Consider the following 26,803-nt stretch of genomic DNA (forward strand, 5'->3'; position numbering starts at 1 on the left):
TCTCACATTCATATATAACAAACGTTGTGTGCAGTAGGCGGCTAACTAGCATGTATCGCTATTGTCCCCGTGTCGTTGTATACCCCGTTATTACAAAGGACTGGCTAGCTGCAGACCAATATGCAAATCAAGCAACTCGCAGACCAAATAGGCTATTTACATAAATAACTACGTAAACACTACAATGCTGAACATGTGAAAATGCGCACTGATGTTTAATGCGGAATAGAGTACAGGTTGGGTTTTGGATCACGCATTATTCACCAGCCTATCTCAACATGTGAGCGAGTCAATTAGGTACATAGTATCAGCGTGCAATGTACCTAAATAATGCATGGCATGTGATACGATAATACTTTTTTTTCTTGTATCAATAATATGTTATTAATTGTTTTAAATGTATATAAAAAGTAAGTTATACCGGTAGGCTTACTGGTCCTTTTAGTAAATATTATTGACCCCTTTCGATTCTAAATAAATAATACTTTATTTATTCAATGGTCATTCCAATCAGTTTGTAACGTTCACTGTGTTGGTAAACTGTGCCTAATGGATGTTAAGATAACACTAATAACCAAATAAAAGCTACTGACATCAACTAACTAAGGCCATGGCAACCAAAGATAAACTTTTGAGGTCTTGTCTGTCGTTGTTTTGTACACGGGCTTAGTTCAGACACAAACATAATACGAACATGTACGCCGCTTACATAACGCCACCTTAACGCCGTGCGTCTGAACATGCCCTTAAGTTCGTTCTATCTATTAGGGAAAATTCAAAATATTTGTTGAGGGAGTGAAGTTGAATATGTTATATAAAACAGAGAGAGAAAAATTAACATAAATATTTAGTTTAGGTATTAAGAAAATATTATCAATTAACAGAAAAAAAATAATAAAATGGAAGAATTTATTAAAATCGGTGATATTTTCAGTATTTACATGTACAGAAAAAAAAGATATCTAAAATGTTATAGTGTATTATATTCTTTGTTTAATTACTTATACTAAGTATATACAAACCAGAATACTTTTTTACTCTCACATAATAAAAGCATTTTTAGTGAGTGTGGAAGCTTAGGCCTAATGTTATTTCTATATGTTCTTATCTCAAGGTTCAAGAACATTTATTTATTCAACCAATGGTTTTTCAGTTTCGGACAACGAGCTGGATTGTGACATAAGTTCAACCGGTGTTTCTTCAGTTGGAGCGACTTTTCTGATAAAATAAAATGTTATTACAGTATAAATCATCAAAAAAAAAACTGCTCTGAAAGATCTTATGTAAGCTTGAAACACAACATAATTTGACAAAACGGCCTTTATACGCATGCGCCGTCTTATTAATTATTCTGGTGGAGTAATGTTAAGTTTGCAATATCGGATAGAATGGAAGGGTTATGACGTTCTAATAATGATAACCATTTTTCCACAAACAGCATATCATCTTCATAATCATAATTTAATTATTATATTTCTTTAAATTTAATATTATAATGTTGGTCCGAGCAACATAAAAGTTACGGTAGTGTAAACATTGATATGCAGACAATACAATTACTATATTAATACTTCAATAATATTTTACCTAGATTTGGTATATCGCATAACCATCCAAGTCACCAATCCGGCAGTTAGGCCAATAACTAACACACTGACTATTACGATTGTTACTGTAATGAAAAACAAGGTAGTGATGACGATGGAAATGAACAATTTAAAATATTGTATTCAAAGTAAATCGAATACCGCCTTTAAGCTCTGTCTACACAAATTTATGTGACAAAAAATGTGATTTGCCCATATATGGACATGATGATATCATATCACTACCATATTTGGGCATATCACTACCATATTTGGGCATATCACTACCATATTTGGGAACATCACACTTTTTTTCAGACTAGTTTGATAGAGTGTAGGCAGAGCTTTTAGATCTTCACAAAACATAAAGACATTAGGCCTACTCACCAATCAATCCGACTTCCATTCCTTCATCTGGCTTTTTGGTAGTTTCCGACTCTAAAATTTAAACATGCCTAAACCGTAATGTATATTTCTCAACAATTGTTAATAAATAATTTCGAAGATTATCAAGTTACGATCCTTTACAATTCTATAAGACCGATTTGAGAATAATGCGTCAGTCGTTTTGAATCGAACCCTGGAAAAAGACATCGATCTTAAAAAAGGTTCAGAAGATATGTTTCAAATGTAATGTGATTAATAAAACCTGCATTACTTGAATTGATAGCTTTATTTTAATAAATAGGAATAGCAATCATTTCCAGGACTTGATTTATTTATTAATATAGTTTTGTATCTCGTTGATACAATCAATCATAATTAGGCCTATATGCTACTGTGCAATTGTAATAAAGAACTTGGTTAGACCAAGGTAATCTAACACCAGGACACTGAGCTCGCCTTTCCAAGATGGGAACTCGTAACAGGCCTTTGATGTCTTGCTGCGACAAATACCAACAGTACATTCTCCACGGCACGCAGTGTCTGTTAAGAGGCATGGAAGTGATCGTGTCGCAGCCACAGATAAATCCTTTGAGCTCAGCATCCTGTTGTTAGATTGCCTTGGTTAGACCATGTTTCTTCAGTCCATGGTTTGGATGCATAGGCCTACCTTTTGTGACTGTCGTACCAGCAGTTGTTTCTGAAGCTTCTGTTGTTGACATTTCTGTTGGTGAGGTTTCTTCCGTGATGGATGTAGTATCGAATGTCTGCTCTACTTCAGTAATTGTAATCGTCTGGTCGGTATAATCCTCCGTTGAACCTATGCCATTAGTAATATATTAAAAGTTTAGTTCCATAATACTAAAATTATTATTTATTTCTATAGAGTATATGCAATAATTCAATCTAATTCAAGTAGTATTCTCCGAACATTTGTTTTTGATATGTCGATTAGAATCGATGAGAAATTGCATGTGTAATTTTGTTTTACATATTGCTTTTTATTTTTTATTTTATTTTTTTATTTTATTTTATTCAATCGAAACCAACAGCGATAATTACCGCCACTAACAGGTTTGATACAAACAAAGCCCCTTGATTGGTCCTAACATTGATCAAGGGCTTCTCTCGTCAAATGCCCACTTTGATCAGAGGTCTGAGGCAGATACTAGATGCAGGGGCTGCCATAAGAGTCAGCAGTACTGATTTCAAATGCCTAACGGGACCCCAGCTCCGTATATAGCACCCGCTATTCCCCATTCCCAGATGGTCTCCCATCCATAGCTCTAACCAGGCCCAACGTCGCTTAACTTCGGTGATCTGACGAGAACCGGTGTTTCAACGTGGTAAAGCCGTATATCTTTTTGTAATCTTAGTTCAAATATCGACCAGGTTTTAAGAACTGGCTACTTAAACTTTATAACTTTATTATTCACGTATACGGTAGTCATAAATTCTAGTTACGTGTTAGTTCAGATACCGTTAAAATTCACCTGAATCATTATCTTGATCGTGTAGTTTCCATGGTAGATTAATAATATTTACACGTAAATTTTACAACGAAATCGTGAATATTTAACCGATTGTTCTGATTGGTCCAAACGAACGTGTTATCTGATGTATTATTTACCATCCACCCAAAGACCTAATTGATAACTATTACAAATTTAACTTACCACTAGAGTCTGGACTAATACTCTTTGACCATTTCAAATGTAAGACTTTATATTATAAATATTAAAGAACGCTTCACAAAATGATAATTTATTTTTAAAATAAGTAGTTCTAATATTAATTTAATAAATAATTATTTTTTAAATTACTAGTCTTCTTCTAATAATAATAAGCAATCCACTAAACAAAAGTACAATTAGGTAGTCTTCTTAGACAAAACCATTTATAACATAAAATAATAACGTAGACCGAATTGAAGAAAATGAAAACAGGACAGATTTCACATTTGTTTCAGATGAAAATAGTAAATCAACATTATTAGCTCCTAGTACAAATATAACCATTACGTTAGCAATATCTTTAATAAAATAATTTATCTCCAAATTGATGAAGTCGAAAGTAATATTAACATCATTCTTGGTGAATTCACACCCAATAATATCAGGACCTTCTTAAATACCAAACAAAATTAGCAGTAATTACGATTGCAACAGGGCAAAACAAAATTACAATTCCTGGGCCATTTACATCATAACCTCAGGTAAATGTAACGTATGCCTATGCCTATTATTCAACTATATGGCCTAACTTTCAGTTTTCGAATGCCCATCAAAAGAAACAAACCTATGAACAAAGCAACCAAGTTATACCTAATCCTTAATTAAGAACTTCTCGTCAGAAAAAATCGATGGAATTCACCCTAGTAACTGGCCTGCATGAGAGAATGCATGCAGTTGCCCATGTTGGACAACGTTAGCATAATCGAGATAAACGGTAATTTTAATTCTAAAACAAAAATACACTGTACCTTCACATTGTATAGCACAACTTAGCAGACAAATCAAGAGAAACTCGATCCTTCTTCGGCTGAACATTTCTTTGTGAGTGATTTTTGACAGTACTAAAAAGAAAGGCCATAGACAATTACACATTATAGCAATAAAGAAGTCCAAAGGGCCAGTTTCATCGGGCCCATTTCGATTATAAATTTATGTCGTGCTTATTTAATGTCCAGAGTTTATAGAACACGATTGAAACATGGAGACCAATAGGAAGTCTGTTGCTTAGTAATGAATCAAACTAAATTAATATTCCTAAAAAAAATACTGTTAGGAAGATAAACAATACTTACATAAATTTACATACGTTAAGTTTATTGTGTCCCTGCTAGACGTTGGTTTGCGTCGTCCCTTCTCACTTATCCAAACACCGTTTTAATCTTTCACGTTTTCAATTTCTAATTGATAGTATAAACTGGATTATGATTATTTAATTCTGTTAGATATCATTCTCAAAGATAGGCGTTGCTATCTAAATGTGAATACAATAACGGCCAGATAAAGATAACCAGGTTGTTTACATAGTCAAATGCAAGAGTTCTGATTATCTGAAAGTAAAACCGATAAGTGGGTTGTTGAAAGGACATTCGTTATTGGTACACTGTTGGCTAGTGTTGCAATGTCATCATTAGCACGGGAGAATAAAGTATGGTTTTTGAATGATTCAAACCAACAAATATCATCAATGAAATAATAATAAGAAGATAATAAATGTATTTTAGTGTATTAAGTATCACTGTTTTCTAGTCATTGGCGTAATTACGTTGGCCTAACTGAAAGGAAAGTAGCGTATAGGAACAAACAGTATGCACACAGATGCGCACATAATCAGTGCATCTATTGGTTTTTTATCTTATGTACTAGAGTATATTCTTTCATTCAATAGTAATTACTAATAATGAAAGTAGTATTTTAAAAATATAAAACCGTACATGTATACAAAATCAAAATGTCTTTGGTTATTTTGGTACTCGCGTTAATGACCGAAAAATTGTGAAAGAGGTAAATGGAAATGGTTTAGGCCTACCTACTATAATGTTCATCATATCAATGTCATGTGACTTAAGCACCTATATATGCTTTGTATTGATTAGATTAGATAGTTTTGGAGTGGCTATAGAATTCCGACCTATAATATATATTTGTATTTGATTGATTGACAAGACATTCTATTTCACCTTATTTCGCCCTGTATAACGTAGGCCTAACTATAGTTACTGCATTTCGACTTAAAAATTGGTAAAAAGATAAGCATTTTGGCACACGTCGTGTTTCATACGTATAATGCTCCAAACAAAAATAAAAAAACAAGACAAAAATCGAAATGCTGACTGACGAACTAACATAAACAAGACAAAAATCAAAATTCCAACTGATGGACTATAAATAGACGATATTAGAAGAATATTCGATAAATGTGCTTCCAATCTGTGGTTGTAATAACATTTATTTATTTTGACATTTAGAATATATGCTCACGGCGATTTTGTATTTCAGTACAATGCAAATGCAGTTTGCCGCTAAAAAGATAATTTTACACACAAAAAGTAATGTTTGTTTTTCTTCATTTAATCCACTAGTTTCATCATTAAATCGCTGTTCTTTCAGTTGAAGACAGTGTCTTTGTCAGATGTTAGTGTTAGTTAGTGTTAGATTGAGGCATAAGTTCGATCGGCACTTCTTCAGTAGTAGGAGCAACTTTTCTGCAAGAGACACAACATTTGTCACAAGGCGTAAACAGTTGAATGACTTTTGTACCAATGGGTCAACTACTTTGTGCCTCTTTGTGACGTCATTAACGTTACTACAGCCTATATTTAATACCAATCAATTTATATAAATATTGATATTATATAATTGAGTGGGGAATTGAGGTTGCACGACGTCATCCTCAAAAGCAACACAAACATGACCATTTATCAACATCTTGTATTGTTTAATTTGATATTTAAAACGATTGTATTATTCTATAAATATTTATTTATTATTTATACCTAGGTTTTGTAAATCTAACAACCAACCAAAACACGAGTCCACCAGCCACGAGGATCACTGATACACCGAGTATTGCAATTGTTACTATAATTAGAAAGGAATAAAGAATTACTGATTATTCAGTGATAATATTGATTATATCTTAGATGCTGCATTTCATATAAAACATTAAAGAAGTTACTGACCTATCAATCCGACTTCCATTCCTTTATCTGGATTTTTGGTAGATTCTGATTCTGAAATTTAAAGTTCCATTCCTTAGCTTATAAAATCATGAATGAACATAAAACATAAATCAATTTCGTTCTTTTTAAAGGTTTAAGACGTAAACATATATAACAAATTATATTTTCATTTTTCTAATGCATAACGATAATTAATGTGTTTGAGGTAGTTTTTATCTCTTAAGGAACGAAACACAAATTTACTATAGAGAATAAAAAAAAAATAGAATAGAAAATAGATAAAGCTATAGGCCTATTCACACTTCCATTGAAAAATCATTATCATACAGAATTGAACGGCGCTGTCTTCCGTTACGTGAAATGGAACAAAGTGTGAATGTAGTATAACTTCAGATTAGATCAAATTTGGTAATTTAGACACAGTACATACCTTTCGTCGATGGTTTTGCTTTAGTCGTGTTAGTCTGTTGTGGTTGAAGATTGGATGTCAATTCACTTTCCTTTGTACGTAACGATGACGTCGACTCTTCTGTTTTTGGAGGCTTAGTTGTCAATTCCTCTTGTGCTGTTTGCGTTCCTCTTGTGCTGTTTGCGTTCTTTTTGTGACAACCGTTGCTTTCTGCGATTGAGTTGATAAAGCATCATCAGTACTTACCACCGGTATTTGTTTTGTTGTTAGCATTTTCTGAGTTTTCGATACAATATCGGCGGTTGTTTTTCTTGTATTAGTTACTGATATTTGTTTTGTCGTCTGTTCTTTTTCAGTCTTTGATGCCATACCAGCCGAGTGTTGTGTTGGAGTTGTTGTTTCGGCGGTCGTCGTATATTTACGTGTTGAGATTGTCCCTTCTACAGTTTGTCTTGTATTAGTTACTGATATTTGTTTTGTCGTCTGTTCTTTTTCAGTCTTTGATGCCATACCAGCTGAGTGTTGTGTTGGAGTTGTTGTTTCAGCGGTCGTCGTATATTTACGTGTTGAGATTGTCCCTTCTACAGTTTGTGTATTAGTTATTGATATTTGTCTTGTTGGGGTTGTCAGCAATTTCTGTGTTGTTGATGCTTTACCGTCCGTTTGTTGTAAGTGAGTTACGATTGTTGTGCTAGTTGTCATATCTAACGTTCCCGGATATTCACTTGTTGAAATATTTTCTCTGTCAGATGTATCTGCATAATCAAAAGTTTTTAATATCAAGATATCTTTTGTTCCTTCACCGATAAACAAATTCCTTTTTCTGTAATGTTATTCATCACGGAGCTTTCTCAATAAAGAATTAATAATACAGAGTCGATAGAAAGAACGGAGAAGAGTCGTCGGGTATAAAAAATCTTTCAATTTGTGACGGCCAATGATCAAACTATGTCATGTTAGTTAGTTGTGCACATGCGAAAATATTGGGACGTATGTCCTCGCTCCTCACGACGACACAGGTTTATAGGTGTGATACGTGTCATCGGACTATGCATTTACAAAATAATAATTTCTTGAAGAAAGAAATTTAATCTAAGAAAATCTAATTAGATATGTCACCATGGATGTGATGTGTTAATATACCTACCTTCACAAGTAACTTCTGCATAACTCCATGTCGCATTAGCTAAGCACGTTGAAACACCAAATCCCACCATAGTGTAATTATCCCAACATTCATACACAACCACGTCACCATACTTTGCAGCCGACACATTTGAATAAGTAGCAAATTCAATGTTGTGTGGGGAAGATGTGCATGTCACCGCTAATTAAAACGAAACATACATTTAGAAAATGTTTTTATAGGAGCGAGAAAAAAATGTTTTGTTCACAATGTTTGTAAGTTGACTATTTCTAAACAAAACAAATATTCTTACTAACCCTCACAGAATGGTTTATTTTCCCATTTAACATTATTTGTACACGTGATACTAGGTGATCCTTCCATATCGTAGCCGTTTATGCAATCATAGCGAACAACATCACCTATGTCGTATTTATTCTTTGCATCGTCTAAAACAAATCCGTTCAGTATACCACCAGGAAACCCACAGAAAGTAACAGTATCAGTATAATCTGTTCAAAAGAGTATAGGAAAAGGCAAAAAATACAGTACTTTGCAAAATGCAGAAGGCGAGAGAGGGCGTGCTATTCAACATTTCCGCCCATATTAAAGATACAGATAACTCGAGATTTGAATAGGCTTTAACATAATAATAATATCGGTTTTTCTGATAGGTATAGTGGGCATTTAAAATAATGTTACTCACCGTAACTACAGATGTATCTCGATGATCTATCACAACCTTCATCGCTCCAATTATACACGTGTACTTTCAACAAGCTGACGCAATTCTCATCAGCTCGGCTAGGTTCATTAGGACCCCATGATGTATAATATGTTGAATTAAGCCCTATATTATTACAGATATATTTGAACCGTCAATATGAAGACAGGCGTATACCCATAAATTTAGTGTTACGATTATGATTAGGATTATAGTTAGGATTATAGTTAGGATTATAGTTAGGATTGTGGTTTGGATTAGTTTTCTTGTTATTATTGGTCTTTCCTGTCTACATTTTAATGGTGGTCCGAATACAACTCAGTATAAACGAATTAGTATGTAAAGGTAATTAAAAAAATTAAAACATGATTCAGCTCATGCTATGAATTCAATAACATTATTAAACAATGGCAATGGTCACATAGTTATTCATCAATTGAGAAACTGTATTTACTTTATATAAATTTCTGTTAACATGTAACATTTACATTGTAATTCAAATAAAATCAAAACCATACTGACCATTTGTCCATTTCCAAACACGTGGATCGGCGTTCTTCTTTTCAGCACCAATCCAATAATCATCACCACTTAAGTCATTACTATTCTGTGTTATCAACAATTCAATGTAAGTTTGTGTGATCTCATCTGTGATTTCAACAAGACGTCCTACCATTTGTCTTCCTCCATTGTAGTCATAATATTGATACGTGCAAGTGTCTTTCGCTCCGTTCCAATTGCTATTAGACGACGGGTTAAATACATAACAGTAGGAGTTTCCACCAATTGTTGATGTACCATATTTTAAAAAGTCTCCAGTTGAGGTAAAATGGTTAGGGCAAACGTCAGCTAAGGATTAAATGAACGAATTAAAAATTAAAAAGCAACATATTTCTTGATGATTTATTTAATTGAATAATTAAATTCTTTAATTGAAATAATAGTACACATAGATGTTTATTTGTGTTATGTCTTCAATATCTTTTAAACTTGTTACAATATCTTACTTTAACAATGACGCATTTCATAAAAACTACGCAAAAAAAGTTCCATACCAAATTGACAGATATATCCCATATTAGTCCCAGAAAATACGCTTGACCATTCTGCTGTGCTACCCTTAAGAAAACAACGATCGCCAGCATCACCAGCTGATGCAGATTCCCAATTAGTGTAAACCATGGGAGAATCACCTGTGATAGAATCAAGTTAACGATATAATTATACTTTACTTTACTATAAAATTATCAGTTAGAATAATGTAATACCTGTGCAAGCATGTCATGCGAAAAGCCAGAATGGAATTACCTATATTTTTTTTTTTTTCTCTTTTGTGGTTAACCACCACCTTTATTCATTTAATATTTCATACATATTTCGTTCACATTTCATTTTCATACATTAAGTTTCCGTTTTCTACTTTTTTCGTTATTTTCTGATTTTTACTCTTTTAACCTTTATACATATAGTGTTTTGATTATATGCATACAAAAACCATAAAAATCTACACTTCATTTTGTACATGATATAATACTGTACATTTTAAAATACAAAGATGGATGTCACTTATACGTTACAACATGCCTAGTATATTCATTTCTTTTAAAATATATTTAAACTGAATCCAAGGATTCTGGCATACAGGTTTTTTAAGTTCAGTTTTAATTTTAATTATGTATATGACGTACACAGCTATTGAATACAATTGATTTTTTACTTGACATTTACTTCCTAACAGGAGTTCTTTGAACGAGCTACTGCTGTTATCTAGTTTTTTAAATATGTTGTCAATTTTTTTCCACAGTATTTGATTACGTCTACAATAATAAAACATATGTTTTTCGTCTTCAATGACTCCACAATTGTTACATATGTTATTATTTTTCAGTTTCCAGTTATACAGTTTTAGATTTGTAGGTACAATTCTATTTAGTAATTTGTAATTCAATTGGGCAAATTTCTTAATTTTTTCGTTTTTCACCTTTCTTTTCCAGACATCACACCACTTGATATCTTCATTAAATATGTTGTTCCATTTAAGTATGCTTTTCGGGGGAATAAAAACATTATTTACAAAGTTAGAATATACATCTTTTGTTGTCATCTTAATTATATTGTTGATATTGTATTCCAGATTCACATTCATATATTGGTTCATATTTGGCATATTATGTTTAATTATATTTAACCACTCTTTTGGAATAGCTCTAGTTAAGGAAACATATTCAGCTATCCAGTTTTTCTTAATACGTAGTTGTTTAATTATTTCTATAGGTTTCATTAGACGATTGAAAATAATTATATCTCCAATTTGATTAAAACCTGCATCTATCCAGTTCTTAAAGAATAGTGGTTTGTTTCTATATTTAATATAATTATTACCCCATAAGTTTTGCTTTATCACTTCTTCATACTTGTTAATTGTATCTTCATTATTCATATTATTAAATTCAACACAACACTTTAGAACATTATAATAAAAAGATGGTATATTATCTAAGCCCATGTTATTTTTAAAATTGATATTTGACATACTTAAAATTAGTTGTTCGGTTCCAAATTTGTTAAAATAGTATAGTGGTAAGATTTTCCATCTTACGTGTTTTCTACACAGTAATTTTCTTGCCCATATCATTTTCAGCGAGTTTATGTGTAATGCGAAATCAGGCATACCTATGCCCCCTTTAATCATTTTACCGATTAAAGTTTTTCTTTTTATTTTTTCTGTTTTTCCATTCCATAAAAAGTTATATATCAATTTATTTATTTTAAAAATAACATCATCTGGTACATCAATTATACATGCATTGTATGTTAGTTTAGACAAAGCTAAACTTTTTAAAATGGTAACTTTGCCAAAAAAGGTTAGGTTTCTTCCTTTCCATCTATTGAGTAGCATTTCTAAGTTTGCCACCTTACTATCCCAATTCAATTCACTGCATTTGTTCTCATTATATCCCACATAAATACCCAAAATCTTAATTGGTTCATTAACCCAATTTAGACTGCATGGTTTTTCAATTTTGTTTATATTTTTGCCAATCCATATAGCGTTGGTTTTTTTTTTATTTAAATTCATACCAGACACTTTACCAAACTTATTAACAATATTTAAACCAATCTCTATACTTTTTTCATTTCCCACAAAGAGTACAGTGTCATCCGCCAGATGCGCAATGCGAACTTCCTCACCATTATCATTGTTAGGTAAAGATATTCCTTTATAGCATTTATCTTTTCTTATATTACACGCCATAATTTCTACTACTAAAATAAAGAGTAACGCCGACAATGGGCAACCCTGTCTTATTCCGCATTCCATTTCAAAACTTTCTGATATCCAACCATTATTAACAATAACACATTCAGTTTTACTATAAATTACCTATATTATAAAAAAAATGATTTAAATAATCCGTAGAGCTTACGAAATATTATATTTCTGGTAATGATGGAATACAAAGAATAAATTGTGCTTATGATAATACATAATATTACTTAATAACCTGATTATGATTATGACTATTACAAGAATAATGACGATTAACGTACTAATAAGGTGATGATAATTATTATTGAGAGTGTCAGTTATGCAATTATGATACAAAAAACGATATTGAAAATAATATGTGACTAAAACAATGAATATGACAGTTATCATTATCTAATGATGTATATTTATTTAAATAAAACTAACTTTCAGTCCAGTACCACTGCGTCACAGAAACTTCGTATAATCCGATCCAGTAGTCGTGATTATCATTCCCGTACTTCGTATTGATCTCCTTTACCACTTCTTCTTGTGTTTCCTTATTTCCAATGTATGCCAGGTTAGCTCCAGACGATATACAACTCACATTAGCTCCTTGCCACGTTTTTTCCTCAGTTCTTATGTTATAGCAAGTGTCGGCCACGATAAAATCATCGTTTTCGTTACAATCTTTACAAAAAAAAAGATACATTAACATCAACAATGACTAAAAAACAAACGTAAGGATGCATGGAAAGGCAGTGTAAACAGTGCTAGTGGTCACCTAAATAGTGAAAGTGACATAACAATTGTCTTTTTACAAATATAATTTAAACCAAAATGCCTTATTTAGCGTATAATACGAAATTTCTTTAAGTTTGTTTTACCCCTGGATCAGCTCAAATGAAGGTAGGTTAATTATGCAAATTAAGATGGAGGAGAGACGGAGTTCTCAATTAAAGATGCGATTGAATAAATTTATTTAATTTTCACTAATATTACTGACCATAGCCAATACATTTTGGTGATTCGCCGCTCCACGAGCCATCAACTTGACAACGTCTTGTACTATTTCCTTCTAATGTTTTATTTGGATGGCATGAGTAGCTGATTACTGTATTATACTCTGTTGCACTGCTGCTTACGTTCCCAAAGGCAGGCACAGATGGTTCTGGACATTCAAGATCTGTTGAAAATTACTTTTGCTATTTTATCATTTCAACATAGAAATCGTATGGAACGTATTAAGTTGGTCAGTAAATTTTTTATCCGCTTACCAATTCATTATTTGCATAACTTTAATAATTTGGATCAATAATATGCAGGTTCAGAAAATTCATAAACCGTAATTGATACCGTAGTAGATAAGCAATTTCCATGTAATATTATGATAATTACGTCACAAACACTAATCACCACAGCCATATCTTGTGTCGTCTCTTCTAATACATTATATACTTACATTTACATTGAAGATCGCTTCCTACCCATTGTCCATCTTGACAAAATATCACCGCATTTGCTTGGTTTCCAGTCGGAAGGAAGCCACTGTTACAAGTATAAATGACGTAGTCACCTTCTGATGAACCACCAGAAGATGTAAATGTAGCATTGGCAATTGCAGGTGGCGAACTGCAGTAACTCGCTTAAATGATACGGAAAAAAATAGGCCTAGGTCCTACTAAATACCAAGAAACTGTTGGTACACGTACCTTGTTGTATCAGTTATACGATTATCTCGTTCTTTGTTTCATAGTTGTAAACTAGAGATGTTTCTTTCTCTTAATTTATGAAAATGTAGCCCAGGTTCTAGCTTTAAGTTATTACTTAACATTACTAACATGTCCTCAAAATGGTTCGGTTGCTATGCCTTTGTTATGCAAATAGCAACGACTCAGCGATTTTGCACTTGCGCAGTTCACTTTTTGGTTAAAACTAATTATCCTTCTTGCAAGAAAAACGTGGATTGCATGCGCAAATGTTAACGTTGATGGAATGTCTGGTGGCGATGATGAAAAGTCAATACGTACATGAAATTGAATGAATTTAAGTTTGTCTATGTTAATAATTTAGACAGTAAATCAATAATTATTGGGAATACCTTCAGATTGTATAGCACAATTTATACAAATAAACAGGAACTCAATCTTTCTTTTGTTGAGTATCATTTCTTCATTACACACTAAAATAATAACTGTCACAATTCTTAAATAAAACACAATACATTAGATTTCTTAGATGGCACATAGAAATGTACCTAACCTCTGGTATTAGGCCTATTATAATAGTGTAAGTGCAAGTTTAAATGTAATCAGACATTTTGGTTTCATAATGATTTTTACATTCACTTATCATACTCTAAGAACGCCGGTGTTAAATGACTTTCACCGCCTGTGAAATTATAATTAATCGTGTTGTACATTATGAGAATGACCTACTGTAGGCCTACGTGCTCCAAAAAGAAGTGTAGGCCTATTACTGGTAATGATATATCAATTTTTTAAACTGAATTCGATTCCTATAGTAGGCCTACTATATTTATGAAGAAAATCATACTTACACAAATTAGACCGAAGTGAGTGTTTTTATTACTAACATTGAATTGGCAGTGTCATTTGATATAAGTTGTATTATTCCATTATATTATCTACAAAGTACGTAAGTTTCGATTATGTAGTTCAGTAAGTTAGAGATAAAGATACGATTTTGTTTACTTGTAGTCAAAATTAGGTATGAACAAGAGTTAAATATGTCATTTGACAGTGATATTATCTTAAAGTAAACCAATGTGATTATTGATAGATGGGGATAGTTGTGTAATGAAGCCGCATTAGCACACAGGAAAATAGATTATAGTGTTTATTAGCTTCCTATCATAGATTTCAAATCATCACAATATAAAGTACCAGTTCTCAAATTTGTTGATACATAATAATATATTTAGACAAGAGTAATCAGAGAGTTGCAACCTCCGTCCAGGAGTAAAAAGAGAAGAATCGTGATTTGGTCGTACCCTACGCAGTACGTGTGCACAAATGTGCGCAATATGTGAATTTGCGCAATGCTTAAAAAAATATATAACCTTCGATTCCCATTCTCGATCACTTCTGAGGACGATCAAATTATAGTGATCGAAAAGTCGAGAAACTCAAACAGTTCTTTTCAGAACTATATATAAGTGGTGTATCGCAAACTTGATATCAACATATAGATTTTGCCATGCAAACCTTCAAACAATATAATATACAGTTAGTCATTATATTTGAATATAAACTAAAAACCGTTACAATATTGTATAATACAAATAATTACAGGGGACAAGTGTTACGTCACTCGAAGAAGAAATTCTGTATATTTCTAATAAAATGGAAAAACATAAGAAGCTTTTGTTTTTCCCATTGAATTCATTGGAATAAGTTCATCTGAATTCTCATAACCCCTTTCGTAGCCACGATTCGTTTTAAAGCTAGGCACTGTATTTGGCTCGTAGCTAGGATCTCTTTCCCAGTTTGACTGCGAAACACGGTTTGTTCGCCTCACATACATTACTTGAGACGTAGCTTCAAATTCACTGTAGTCTTCGTTATAATGATCGAATTTGTCTAAAACATCATGTTGATAAGAAATTCGAGCTCTTGGAATACCCTTGAAGTTGGAAAAGAAATCTTGGTCGACATGTGCTGGTGGTTCGTCGAAATCAAGGTCTTCTGCTTTTGACTCTTCTATAGGATGTCTTCTATATTCAACCAATAAAAATATAATTAATTATTCTCGTCTTCACTTAACTGATCTATCTTGTTTATCAATTCGTTTTGGTAACTAACTATTATTCTTTGCTAACTAAACACAATTAATAATTATTTATTATAATTATTAACACATTCGATTTTATAATTCTCTCTAGAATGCATTTTTTTGTAAAGAAAGAAGTTACATAGGTACAGCCGATTTGGTGTACAAAAGCCCACCTTCCTGGTATTTTACATTCATTCTGTATTAAGCTTTAAACAATCCAATCAATTTCTATTAATATTCCATTTATTTAATTTGTTGGGCGGCCAATCTCTCTTTTGAAGAAATTTTAAATCACCTTTACACTATTCTAGCAACGACAAAAAGGGATTCCTCAAATAATTAGGGTTAGTTAACTAATTACTTACCGTCTCAAATAAGAACAGATTAACAGTATAAGGATTAAGAGAAACAGAACCACGAAAGCACTTAAAACGCTAATGATAACTGAAACAAAATAACGAGTAATGTTAGTAAAGACAACGATCGCTGACGGTGAAAGTAATTATTTTATCAACCGCCAATATGTCTACAAGTTAACTGAGATCGCATATCTAACAACAATCGGTGCTGTGGAGACGATACGATCGTATGCGACTCTAGGAATAACTGATTTGTAATGTTTACGACACGCTCCGATAAGTTCGTATTTCCGCGTCGCGCGTCGTGCAGTTACACCTCAATATGAAATCTACTTATTTACATCATGCTAACTGTGCTATGAATATTATACAAAGCTGGCAAAGTTATATACTTACTTAAATATGTAAGAGTAAGTCCTTCACTGGGAGGGTTAGATGTGGAATCTGTAATCAAAGACCACATTTGATGAGATAATAAAATCATAAGATATGAAATACCAATCGGTTATGAGGACACTATAATAGTTCATGAGTAAGTTGTTGTCCTGTTCTATTGATTTGGGAAAAACATGGTCAGGTCTTACTTACAGTATTCTGTTGTCTCTTTTTGTTGACGTTTGGTTGTTGATTCACTCTCTGTTGATAGCTTTGTCTGTAATGTAGTAATGTTAACAACAGCATTTGTTTTTTGTGGTTTAGTTGAAAATTCTTCTTTAGCTGTATGTTGCTGTGTTCCTTTTGAGACCAAATTCGTCTTTTGTGATTGAGTTGTCAGTATGTCGGTTTTATCAAAGTTCTGTGTTGGTGAACCGTCAGCAGTTTGTCTTGTTGTAGGCTGTATTTTCTGTGTTGAGGAAGGAATACCTTCTGTCTGTTGTAATTTAGTTGTTACTGTTTGGACAGTTGTCACGTGATTCTGCGTTTGAGGTGTACCATCATCAGTTGGTCTCTGTGTTGGTGAACCGTCAGCAGTTTGTCTTGTAGGTACTTCTGTTGTAGGCTGTATTTTCTGTGTTGAGGAAGGAATACCTTCTGTCTGTTGTAATTTAGTTGTTACTGTTTGGACAGTTGTCACGTGATTCTGCGTTTGAGGTGTACCATCATCAGTTGGTCTCTGTGTTGGTGAACCGTCAGCAGTTTGTCTTGTAGGTACTTCTGTTGTAGGCTGCATTTTCTGTGTTGAGGAAGGAATATCTTCTGTCTGTTGCAATTTAGTTGTCACCACTTCGACAGTTGTCACGTGATTCTGCGTTTGAGGTGTACCATCATCAGTTGGTCTCTGTGTTGGTGAACCGTCAGCAGTTTGTCTTGTTGCAGGCTGCACTTTCTGTGTTGAGGAAGGAATACCTTCTGTCTGTTGTAATTCAGTTGTCATTGCTTCGACAGTTGTCACGTGTTTCTGTGTTTGAGGTGTACCATCATCAGTTGGTCTTATCGGATCAGTTATTGATAATTGTGTTGTCAGAACGTTCTGGGTTGGCGATACAATACCCTCTGTGTGTGGCGATTGAGTTGTTGAAGTTTCAATGGTCGTGTATTTCTGTGTGGTTCTTGCACCGTCACTAGTTTGTCTAATAATAGTTGACAACATTTGTTTTGTAGTTGGTCTCTGTTGAGTTTGCGAGGTTTGCGAATGTGATGTCGTTATTCCATTTGTTATAAAGCTCTGAGTTGTACCGCCAGTTGTCTGTTTTCGTTGCATTGTCGATTTGATACCTTCTGACTGTTGTAATGCAGTTGTCACAAGAATAATGGTGTCAGTCGTCCTATATTCCTGCGTTGACCATGCGCTGGACGTTGTTGCTTCTGATGCTATACTATCAGAGGTTTCTATAGATTCAGGTTTCGAAGTCATTTCTGTTATCGGAGTTTCTTGTGTTTTAATATCCTCTGTCAGCCCTAATTCTGTTGTAAATTCTCGTTCGGTTGTCGCTGGTCGTGCACCTTCAAATGTTGTCGAAATAATTTCTGCTGTAGCATTTTCTTGTGTTATAGTGTCGTCTGTCGACTTTAATTCTGTTGTCAATGTTTGATCGGTTGCCATAGTTGATGGTGTACCTTCAGATGTTTCCATAGATTCAGTTGTCGAAATAATTTCTGCTGTAGCATTTTCTTGTTTTATAGTGTCGTCTGTCGACTTTAATTCTGTTGTCAATGTTCGATCGGTTGCCATAGTTGATGGTGTACCTTCAGATGTTTCCATAGATTCAGTTGTCGAAATAATTTCTGCTGTAGCATTTTCGTGTATTATACTGTCGTCTGTCGACTTTAATTCTGTTGTAAATGTTTGGTCGGTTGCCGTAATTGATCGTGTACCTTCAGATGTTTCTATAGATTCAGTTGTCAAAATAATTTCTGCTGTAGCATTTTCTTGTGTTATAGTGTCGTCTGTCGACTTTAATTCTGTTGTCAATGTTCGATTGGTTGCCATAGTTGATGGTGTACCTTCAGATGTTTCTATAGATTCAGTTGTCGAAATAATTTCTGCTGTAGCATTTTCTTGTGTTATAGTGTCGTCTGTCGACTCTAATTCTGTTGTCAATGTTTGATCGGTTGCCGTTGATCGTGTACCTTCAGATGTTTCCATAAATTCAGTTGTCGAAATAATTTCTGCTGTAGCATTTTCGTGTGTTATAGTGTCGTCTGTCGACTCTAATTCTGTTGTCAATGTTTGGTCGGTTGCCATAGTTGATGGTGTACCTTCAGATGTTTCTATAGATTCGGTTGTCGAAATAATTTCTGCTGTAGCATTTTCTTGTGTTATAGTGTCGTCTGTCGACTCTAATTCTGTTGTCAATGTTCGATCGGTTGCCGTAGTTGATGGTGTACCTTCAGATGTTTCCATAAATTCAGTTGTCGAAATAATTTCTGCTGTAGCATTTTCGTGTGTTATAGTGTCGTCTGTCGATTCTAATTCTGTTGTCAATGTTTGATCGGTTGCCGTAGTTGATGGTGTACCTTCAGATGTTTCTATAGATTCAGTTGGCGAAATAATTTCTGCTGTAGCATTTTCTTGTGTTATAGTGTCGTCTGTCGACTCTAATTCTGTTGTCAATGTTCGATCGGTTGCCGTAGTTGATGGTGTACCTTCAGATGTTTCCATAAATTCAGTTGTCGAAATAATTTCTGCTGTAGCATTTTCGTGTGTTATAGTGTCGTCTGTCGATTCTAATTCTGTTGTCAATGTTTGATCGGTTGCCGTAGTTGATGGTGTACCTTCAGATGTTTCTATAGATTCAGTTGGCGAAATAATTTCTGTTGTAGCATTTTCTTGTGTTATAGTGTCGTCTGTCGACTTTAATTCTGTTGTCAATGTTTGATCGGTTGCCGTAGTTGATGGTGTACCTTCAGATGTTTCTATAGATTCAGTTGGCGAAATAATTTCTGCTGTAACATTTTCTTGTGTTATAGTGCCATCTGTCGACTCTAATTCTGTTGTAAATGTTTGATCGGTTGCCGTTGATCGTGTACCTTCAGATGTTTCCATAAATTCAGTTGTCGAAATAATTTCTCTTGTCGACATGTTTTCTTGTGTTATAGTGTCGTCTGTCGACTCTAATTCTGTTGTCAATGTTTGATCGGTTGCCGTTGATCGTGTACCTTCAGATGTTTCTATAGATTCAGTTGTCAAAATAAATTCTCTTGTCGACATATTTTCTTGTGTTATAGTGTCGTCTGTCGACTCTAATTCTGTTGTCAATGTGTTGTCGGTTGTCGTTGTACGTGCACCTTCCGATGTTTCCATAAATTCAGTTGTCGAAACTTCTGTTGTAGACTTTTCTTGAGTTGTAACGGTAGTATAGTAAGTCGTTTCGAGTTCAGTTGTCAATGTTTCATCTGTTGTATGATAAATTGTACCAGTAGACATTCCAAAATATTCGGTTGTTGAAGCAATGTCTGTCGGGTTTTCTGGCGTGGTAGATGATGTCGTCAAACCTTCTTTGGTAGGTTGTGTCTGTGTAGGCGAACTCACGACGTCAGTTACTATTGTGCTCCTACGTTTTTCCGTACTAGACTCAATCGTTGGTGTAATATTTTTAATACCTGAAAAGAAAATGACAAATTTAATAACATCAAATCAAATCATAAATATAATAACGAATCTTCAATAACCGATAAACAATTTTTAGTGACGATGAATCTACAATCTACAATTTTAAAAGCTATGCTTTATAAATCTTACAATCCTACCTTCACAAGTAAATTCCGGATAGCTCCAGGTCGCATTGGCTAAGCACGTTGAAACACCAAATCCCACCATAGTGTAATTATCCAAACATTCATACACAACAACGTCACCATATTTGGAAGCCGACACATTTTTAAAAGAAGAGAACTCGATTTTGTGTGGCTGAGATGTGCAATTTACAGCTAGTCAAAATAAGAATATGATTTAAAAAAATAAACCTTATTAAATTTTAATTTCTGTCTAGACTTTGACTGAATAACTAAACAGTCGTTCAATGTCGATGTGGGACCAATCATGTACTGTAGTATATCTTTATATCTAAATAAAAATCGTTTTGCCACCAATTGGCTTAAATTATATCTTTTTATTTCAACAAAATCATTGTAGAAAAAACAATATTACTTATACTTACCAACACAGAATGGTCTATTTTCCCATTTAACATTATTTGTACATGTGATATTAGGTGATCCTTCCATATCGTAGCCGTTTATGCAATCATAGCGAACAACATCACCTATGTCGTATTTATCCTTTGCATCGTCTAAAACAAATCCGTTCAGTATACCACCAGGAAACCCACAGAAAGTAACAGTATCAGTATAATCTTAAATACAATATTTACAATAACAAACATGTTATGATTGAAAAAAAAAACATTGTAAAAAGGAGCCTATTTTTTCTAAGCAGTTTATAATTTGATTGTAAATAAACTAAAAGCAATGTTTTAAGGTGTCACTTCGCTGTATATACTTGACTCAGGTATGTAGTTGTTGTATTTTTCATGTTGGTAGTATTCCTTTACGAGCGGATCATTACGTTTTGATATTTTGTCCGAAACTAGACCAGCTCAGGAGTACAGTATTATTCAACGAATCACCGTCTAGAACCTGGAAGCTCCGCGTCATATGTATATATTGTTTAAGTTTAAAACCCTTTACCTCTTGGCACGTATTACTTTTATTTTGGTTTTACTCTACACTACAATTTTTTATCAACTAAATGTAATGCTCACCGTAACTACAGATGTACCTCGATGATTTATCACAGCTTTCATCGTTCCAATTATACTCGTGTACTTTCAACAAGTTGACGCAATTTCCATCACCACTAGGTTCAGTAGGACCCCATGGTGCATATGTAGAATTAAGACCTAAATTATTACCAAATTTATAATAAACTCTAATGTTTTAAATAAAATGCTTTGACGTAAAATATACCGAGTAGGCCTAGTGTATAAAGCTATTGCTACACTATCTTTTATGTGACAAAAAATGTGCCACCCATATATGGACATGATGATGTCATATCACTACTATACTTGGGCTTATCACTGCCATATTTGGGCACATCACACTTTTTTTGTCAAACTAGTTTGATAGTGTAGACAGCGTCTTACACAATACAATCTGTAATTGAGAGTTTCATAAATTCAGATTCGAGGCAGGATATCGTGAATGCAATTTTCCTAATATATAAAACTCTGTCTACACTATCAAACTTTGTGACAAAAACATTTGATGTGCCCATATATGGACACGGTGATGTCATATCACTACCATATTTGGGTATATCACTACCATATTTGGGCACATCACACTTTTTATTTTCAAACTAGTTTGATAGTGTAGACATAGCTTTAAACAAAACAAATCCTATTTCTTTCATATTTTGTTTCTGGAAAATGACTTATTCTGTGGAACAAAACGTATAGGCCTACTGCTAACAAATACAAATCAAATTGTCAACATGTATAACAATTGTTCATAAATATAGTCAGACATCCCAATAGCCACATTCATAAATGTCAGTGATACTGAACTGTTTTTAGTTCTAATGATTGATTAGTTTACTCATGGTGAAATTTAATAACTTGTACAACATAATACAACAAATACATGCAATATAGATACTGACCATTTGTCCATTTCCAAACACGTGGATCGGCGTTTTTCTTTTCAGCACCAATCCAATAATCATCACCACCGAGGTCATTACTATTCTGAGTTATCAACACTTCAATGTAAGTTTGTGTGATCTCATCTGTGATTTCAACAAGACGTCCTAACATTTGTGTTCCTCCATCGTAGTCATAATATTGGTACTTGCAATTGTCTTTTGCTCCATTCCAATTGTTGTTCGCCGATGGGTTAAATACAAAGCAGTAGGTGTTTCCATCAATTGTTGATGTACCATATTTTAAAAAGTCACCAACTGAGGTAAAATGGTTTGGACAATCATCAGCTAAAGATTAAATGAATGAATGAATTAATTAAAATGTTGAAATAATAACGTTTCAAAACGTAACTGTAATTAAACTAAGGAAGAAAAAATATGAGCTTAGTTATTCAACCCTTATCATATACAACAGGCGATAAGTGTTATTATAAATATTTTGCTGAAATATTTACTAGAGTAGATTATATTTCATAAAAACACGATAAAGTTCCATACCAAATTGACAGATATATCCCATATTAGTCCCAGAAAATACACTTGACCATTCTCCTGTGCTACCCTTAAGAAAACAACGATCGCCAGCATCACCGGCTGATGCAGATTCCCAATTGCTGTAAACCATAGGAGAATCACCTGTGAAATAGATGAATTCAGAACTCATATAACAATTCAGCATATATTAAAAGCTCCTTCTTCAGTCACATACATACTAAGAAACAAGTGCAAACAAAACTACTAACCTACATGATTGGTGGTTTCCAGGCCATTACAAAAACTACTAGTAGTAAGGGGTAATATCTTTAGAATAACTAGAATACAATATGTTTATGTTCCACCCCGTTTGCACAATGACATAAACATTAATGACCACATCGGGAATTACGGTCCTCCCTCCCGCCCCTCACCCGATCATATAATAAATAAATTAGGCCTACTGTCAGTCCAGTACCACTGCGTCACAATAACTTCGTATAATCCGATCCAGTAGTCGTCATTATCATTCCCGTACTTCTTATTGATCTCATTTACCACTTCTTCTTGTGTTTCCTTATTTCCAATGTATGCCAGATTAGCTCCAGACAATATACAACTCACATTGGCTCCTTGCCACGTTTTTTCCTCAGTTCTTATGTTAAAGCAAGTATCAGCCACGATAAAATTATTGTTTTTGTCTTCACAACCTTTACAAAAGAGAAGATAGAATATAACATCAACAAAAACTAAGCTATATTGCTTGGTTAGTAATACCTTCTTCCGAATAAGTGCCAACAATCAACATTTAGGCCTAATACATGGTTGAAATCAGCATGATTTTATTATCTTTATCTATATTATTGAAACAATTTTTTTGCTTAATATATAATTATACAGACCATATTCAACACAGTTTGGTGATTCGCCGCTCCATGAGCCATCAACCTGACAACGTCTTGTACTATTTCCTTCTAATGTTTTATCTGGATGGCATGAGTAGCTGATTACTGTATTATACTCTGTTGTACTACTGCTTACGTTGCCAAAGGCAGGAACAGATGGTTCTGGACATTCAAGATCTAATGAAAATTAATTATTGTTATTCTTTGTTTGTTCAATATTTTTCCTCAAACGAACACTGGCAGTATTAGTTTAAAGAATTTTGAATACGTGTTCAGATGGAACTAAAATCAAATCTTAGGTACAGTATTTGGTTGCCGTAACTCTGGTGAAAAGGACATTAATTTGAACTTACATTTACATTGAAGATCGCTTCCTACCCAATGTCCATCTTGACAAAATATCACAGTATTTGCCTGGTTTTCAGTCGGAAGAAATCCACTGTCACATGTATAGATGACGTAGTCACCTTCTGATGAACCACCAGCAGATGTAAATGTAGCATTGCCAATTTCAGGTGGCGAACTGCAGTCGCTCGCTGAAATAACGTAACAAATAGGATAAGGGTTGTCTGTATGCAGTGAATAGATCTTAGATGCAAAACTGTTTATATCTATTGAAATTAATGGTGATTGTAGAAGTTAAGCTGTATTGGTCTCTCTGCAGCTTCACAGTTTGAATTTGTTTTCTGTAAAAATCTGAAAAGAAAATGTATTTATCTTCCTGCATGCAGCTTAACAGAACTATGTGTCGATGCTGTTTCTGTAAGTCTTTTGATCGAAGTGTCTTTCTGTGAAATGTCTAACTAAGCTGACTTTGCCAGCCAGAGTCTGGATCTGAACCAATAGCTAAGTCCTGAGATTGATGGTAGGTTTTTATATATATATTTTTAATTTAGCTTACCTGCGGATAAGTGTTTGATCCCTGGGTACACACACAAAACAAGTGATATCCAAACATATTCGTTGAACATATTCAGGTTTTTATGTGACCCCGGCAGCGATTTCGGCAATATAGATAGTAGGCCTACTACAAAAACACTTTCAAAATCCAATAAAATATCCCGACTTGGACAGAGAACTTGGCCTTAGATAATAGGCCTACCTGTAAAACATGAACTTTCGCCTCCCAGCATCTTGAAATCACGTGATAAGTATTGTTGCAATAGTTGATCTAAATCATTAGGGCCTTCGTTTATCAAGATGGATATAAGATATACTTTTCGTCATAATTATTATCAAGGGGTTATAAACTTTTGCAAAGGACAACGAAAATAACTGCAGTAAAGGAACCCACACAATTCCAACAATACTTTTTCTGGTCTCTTTAAATATTTATCTGTAGTTTTGTACAATGATGTTACAAAGCATTGAATTTAGGTTAATTGTTGAAAGTTGATAAATTACGATTTTATTTATATTATTGTTATGCGGCATTCAAAACAATATAATTCTATATAAATATACTATAATGAGTTTAAAAAAATAGTTTTTGAGGTTGGTGTGTAAAGACAACTTTCAGAACCAAGCATGACCAAGTTATATATTTTAGAATCATTATTAATTAAAAGTATTGAGATGTTTAGCCTAGTAAAGGCTGAAAAAAACTTATCTGATTTGAAATCAGAAAATATTTAAAATACGATGTAAACCGTAATAAATTAATGTTTACTTTAAATTGCAGCTGATTCTGTCACGGTGTTATGTCTAACTACAATAAACCGCGAGGCTGTTTCATGGCAAGCTACAGGAAAAGGAGTGTATATGCCTACTGTCAGGGAGGCAAAAACATCATGTGAGAAAGGTTGTAGCCACCTTACAAAAAGAAACTGTTATTGTCACTCACATAATACCATATGCGAGAGTTTGGTGAAATGTGGAGCGAACCTCATTATTTACAGTTATAAAAGTTTGTTGTTTTCGAGTGAAACTAATATATTTTGATACCATATCATCGCCCTATATTATATAATGTTTTGCATCAATAAGTGTAATATAGACAGTAATTACCTTTACAATGAGTACAGCATATACTATCATGCTGTTAATATATTTTCGTTATGATAACAAATGATAACGTAAACTGAATGGCTAATTTCATATTATTGCGGTCGTAGATGACCGTGTCAGAAATAGCACATGCTCGTTTATATATGTTTTATCACGAATAATATTTACACAAGTTTTAACAGATTTTGAAAATACACAATTAGGTATACTATAAGTGGTGAGAAAGGGATAATTTTACCACTTTATTTAAGTTTTAAAGCCAAGCCACCAAAACACGATCATGTTTTAGACCTGGCGAATATTATCCATCTCATTATTTCATTAACATAATCATATGTAATTGCGGTACTTTTTTTAATTCAATCCCGGCCAATCAATGGACCCGCCCAACCAAAGAAACGATCAATTTAGAAAATCGCGGGGCTGGTGCATGATTAGGTGTTCGGGAGTCGAGTGCGAGAATCGTCCCGATGAGAAAATGTGAGAATATGAAAACGTATCTACCATGTCTATGCTATACTGTACTAATTCACAAAACAGTAGGCCTACATGGATGTGATGCACGGTTTCAGCACGTTAAGATAATCAGTTTAATCATGGCATGGAAAGTGATTTATGGTGAGTGTTGTTTGAAGAGCGTTTGTCATAACACTGATTATGAGTGTATGTACCAACAATTTCTATGATAAGGTACAAGTTAGCTTCCGTCGTCACTGACCTGTCGAGGGGTCAAAATATTCTCTCTTCAACAAGAAAACCAATCCACTCACTCACAACCACCATACTCACTCTAGTCCCATTCCCTACATTTTTTAGATATAATTTAAGGTCACAAACTACATTTAACGTAAACATAAATACTATATGGTCCTATTGCGATAACTTTTTTCGTCTTTGAACGGTTAAAAATGTTAAAAATAAGTCGATTCTAATAATTTTAGCGGCC

General features: G+C 33.6%; 3 protein-coding genes across 3 annotated transcripts in view; 1 reads left to right on the forward strand and 2 right to left on the reverse strand.

Moving 5' to 3' along the window:
• The window catches only part of LOC144853593 (free fatty acid receptor 3-like), a 29,758-nt gene extending 28,050 nt beyond the window's left edge, over window positions 1-1,708 (forward strand). Inside the window, exon 2 of the transcript XR_013614392.1 lies at window positions 1,592-1,708. The gene's annotated coding sequence lies outside the window, so the exon portion shown is untranslated. The remainder of the gene's footprint in view (window positions 1-1,591) is intronic.
• Window positions 961-6,687, reverse strand: LOC144853594 (uncharacterized). Its single transcript, XM_078711321.1, has 8 exons — window positions 6,664-6,687; window positions 6,478-6,562; window positions 4,777-4,881; window positions 4,453-4,545; window positions 2,641-2,790; window positions 1,974-2,024; window positions 1,588-1,672; window positions 961-1,218 (listed from the first exon to the last, which is right to left on the reverse strand). The coding sequence occupies exons 4-8, from the start codon at window positions 4,517-4,519 to the stop codon at window positions 1,131-1,133; spliced, it is 441 nt and encodes a 146-aa protein (XP_078567447.1). The 5' UTR covers window positions 4,520-4,545; window positions 4,777-4,881; window positions 6,478-6,562; window positions 6,664-6,687; the 3' UTR covers window positions 961-1,130.
• Window positions 6,688-6,700: 13 nt separating this feature from the next.
• On the reverse strand, window positions 6,701-24,983 carry LOC144853521 (limulus clotting factor C-like). The gene is made up of 11 exons (XM_078711215.1): window positions 24,953-24,983; window positions 24,204-24,386; window positions 23,848-24,027; window positions 23,410-23,655; window positions 9,978-10,115; window positions 9,445-9,771; window positions 8,905-9,048; window positions 8,516-8,710; window positions 8,220-8,399; window positions 7,094-7,827; window positions 6,701-6,714 (listed from the first exon to the last, which is right to left on the reverse strand). The coding sequence occupies exons 1-10, from the start codon at window positions 24,981-24,983 to the stop codon at window positions 7,214-7,216; spliced, it is 2,238 nt and encodes a 745-aa protein (XP_078567341.1). The 3' UTR covers window positions 6,701-6,714; window positions 7,094-7,213.
• Window positions 24,984-26,803: the final 1,820 nt, after the last annotated feature.

Source organism: Antedon bifida, chromosome 10, assembly GCF_963402885.1.
Source record: "Antedon bifida chromosome 10, ecAntBifi1.1, whole genome shotgun sequence".
NCBI lineage: Eukaryota > Metazoa > Echinodermata > Crinoidea > Comatulida > Antedonidae > Antedon > Antedon bifida.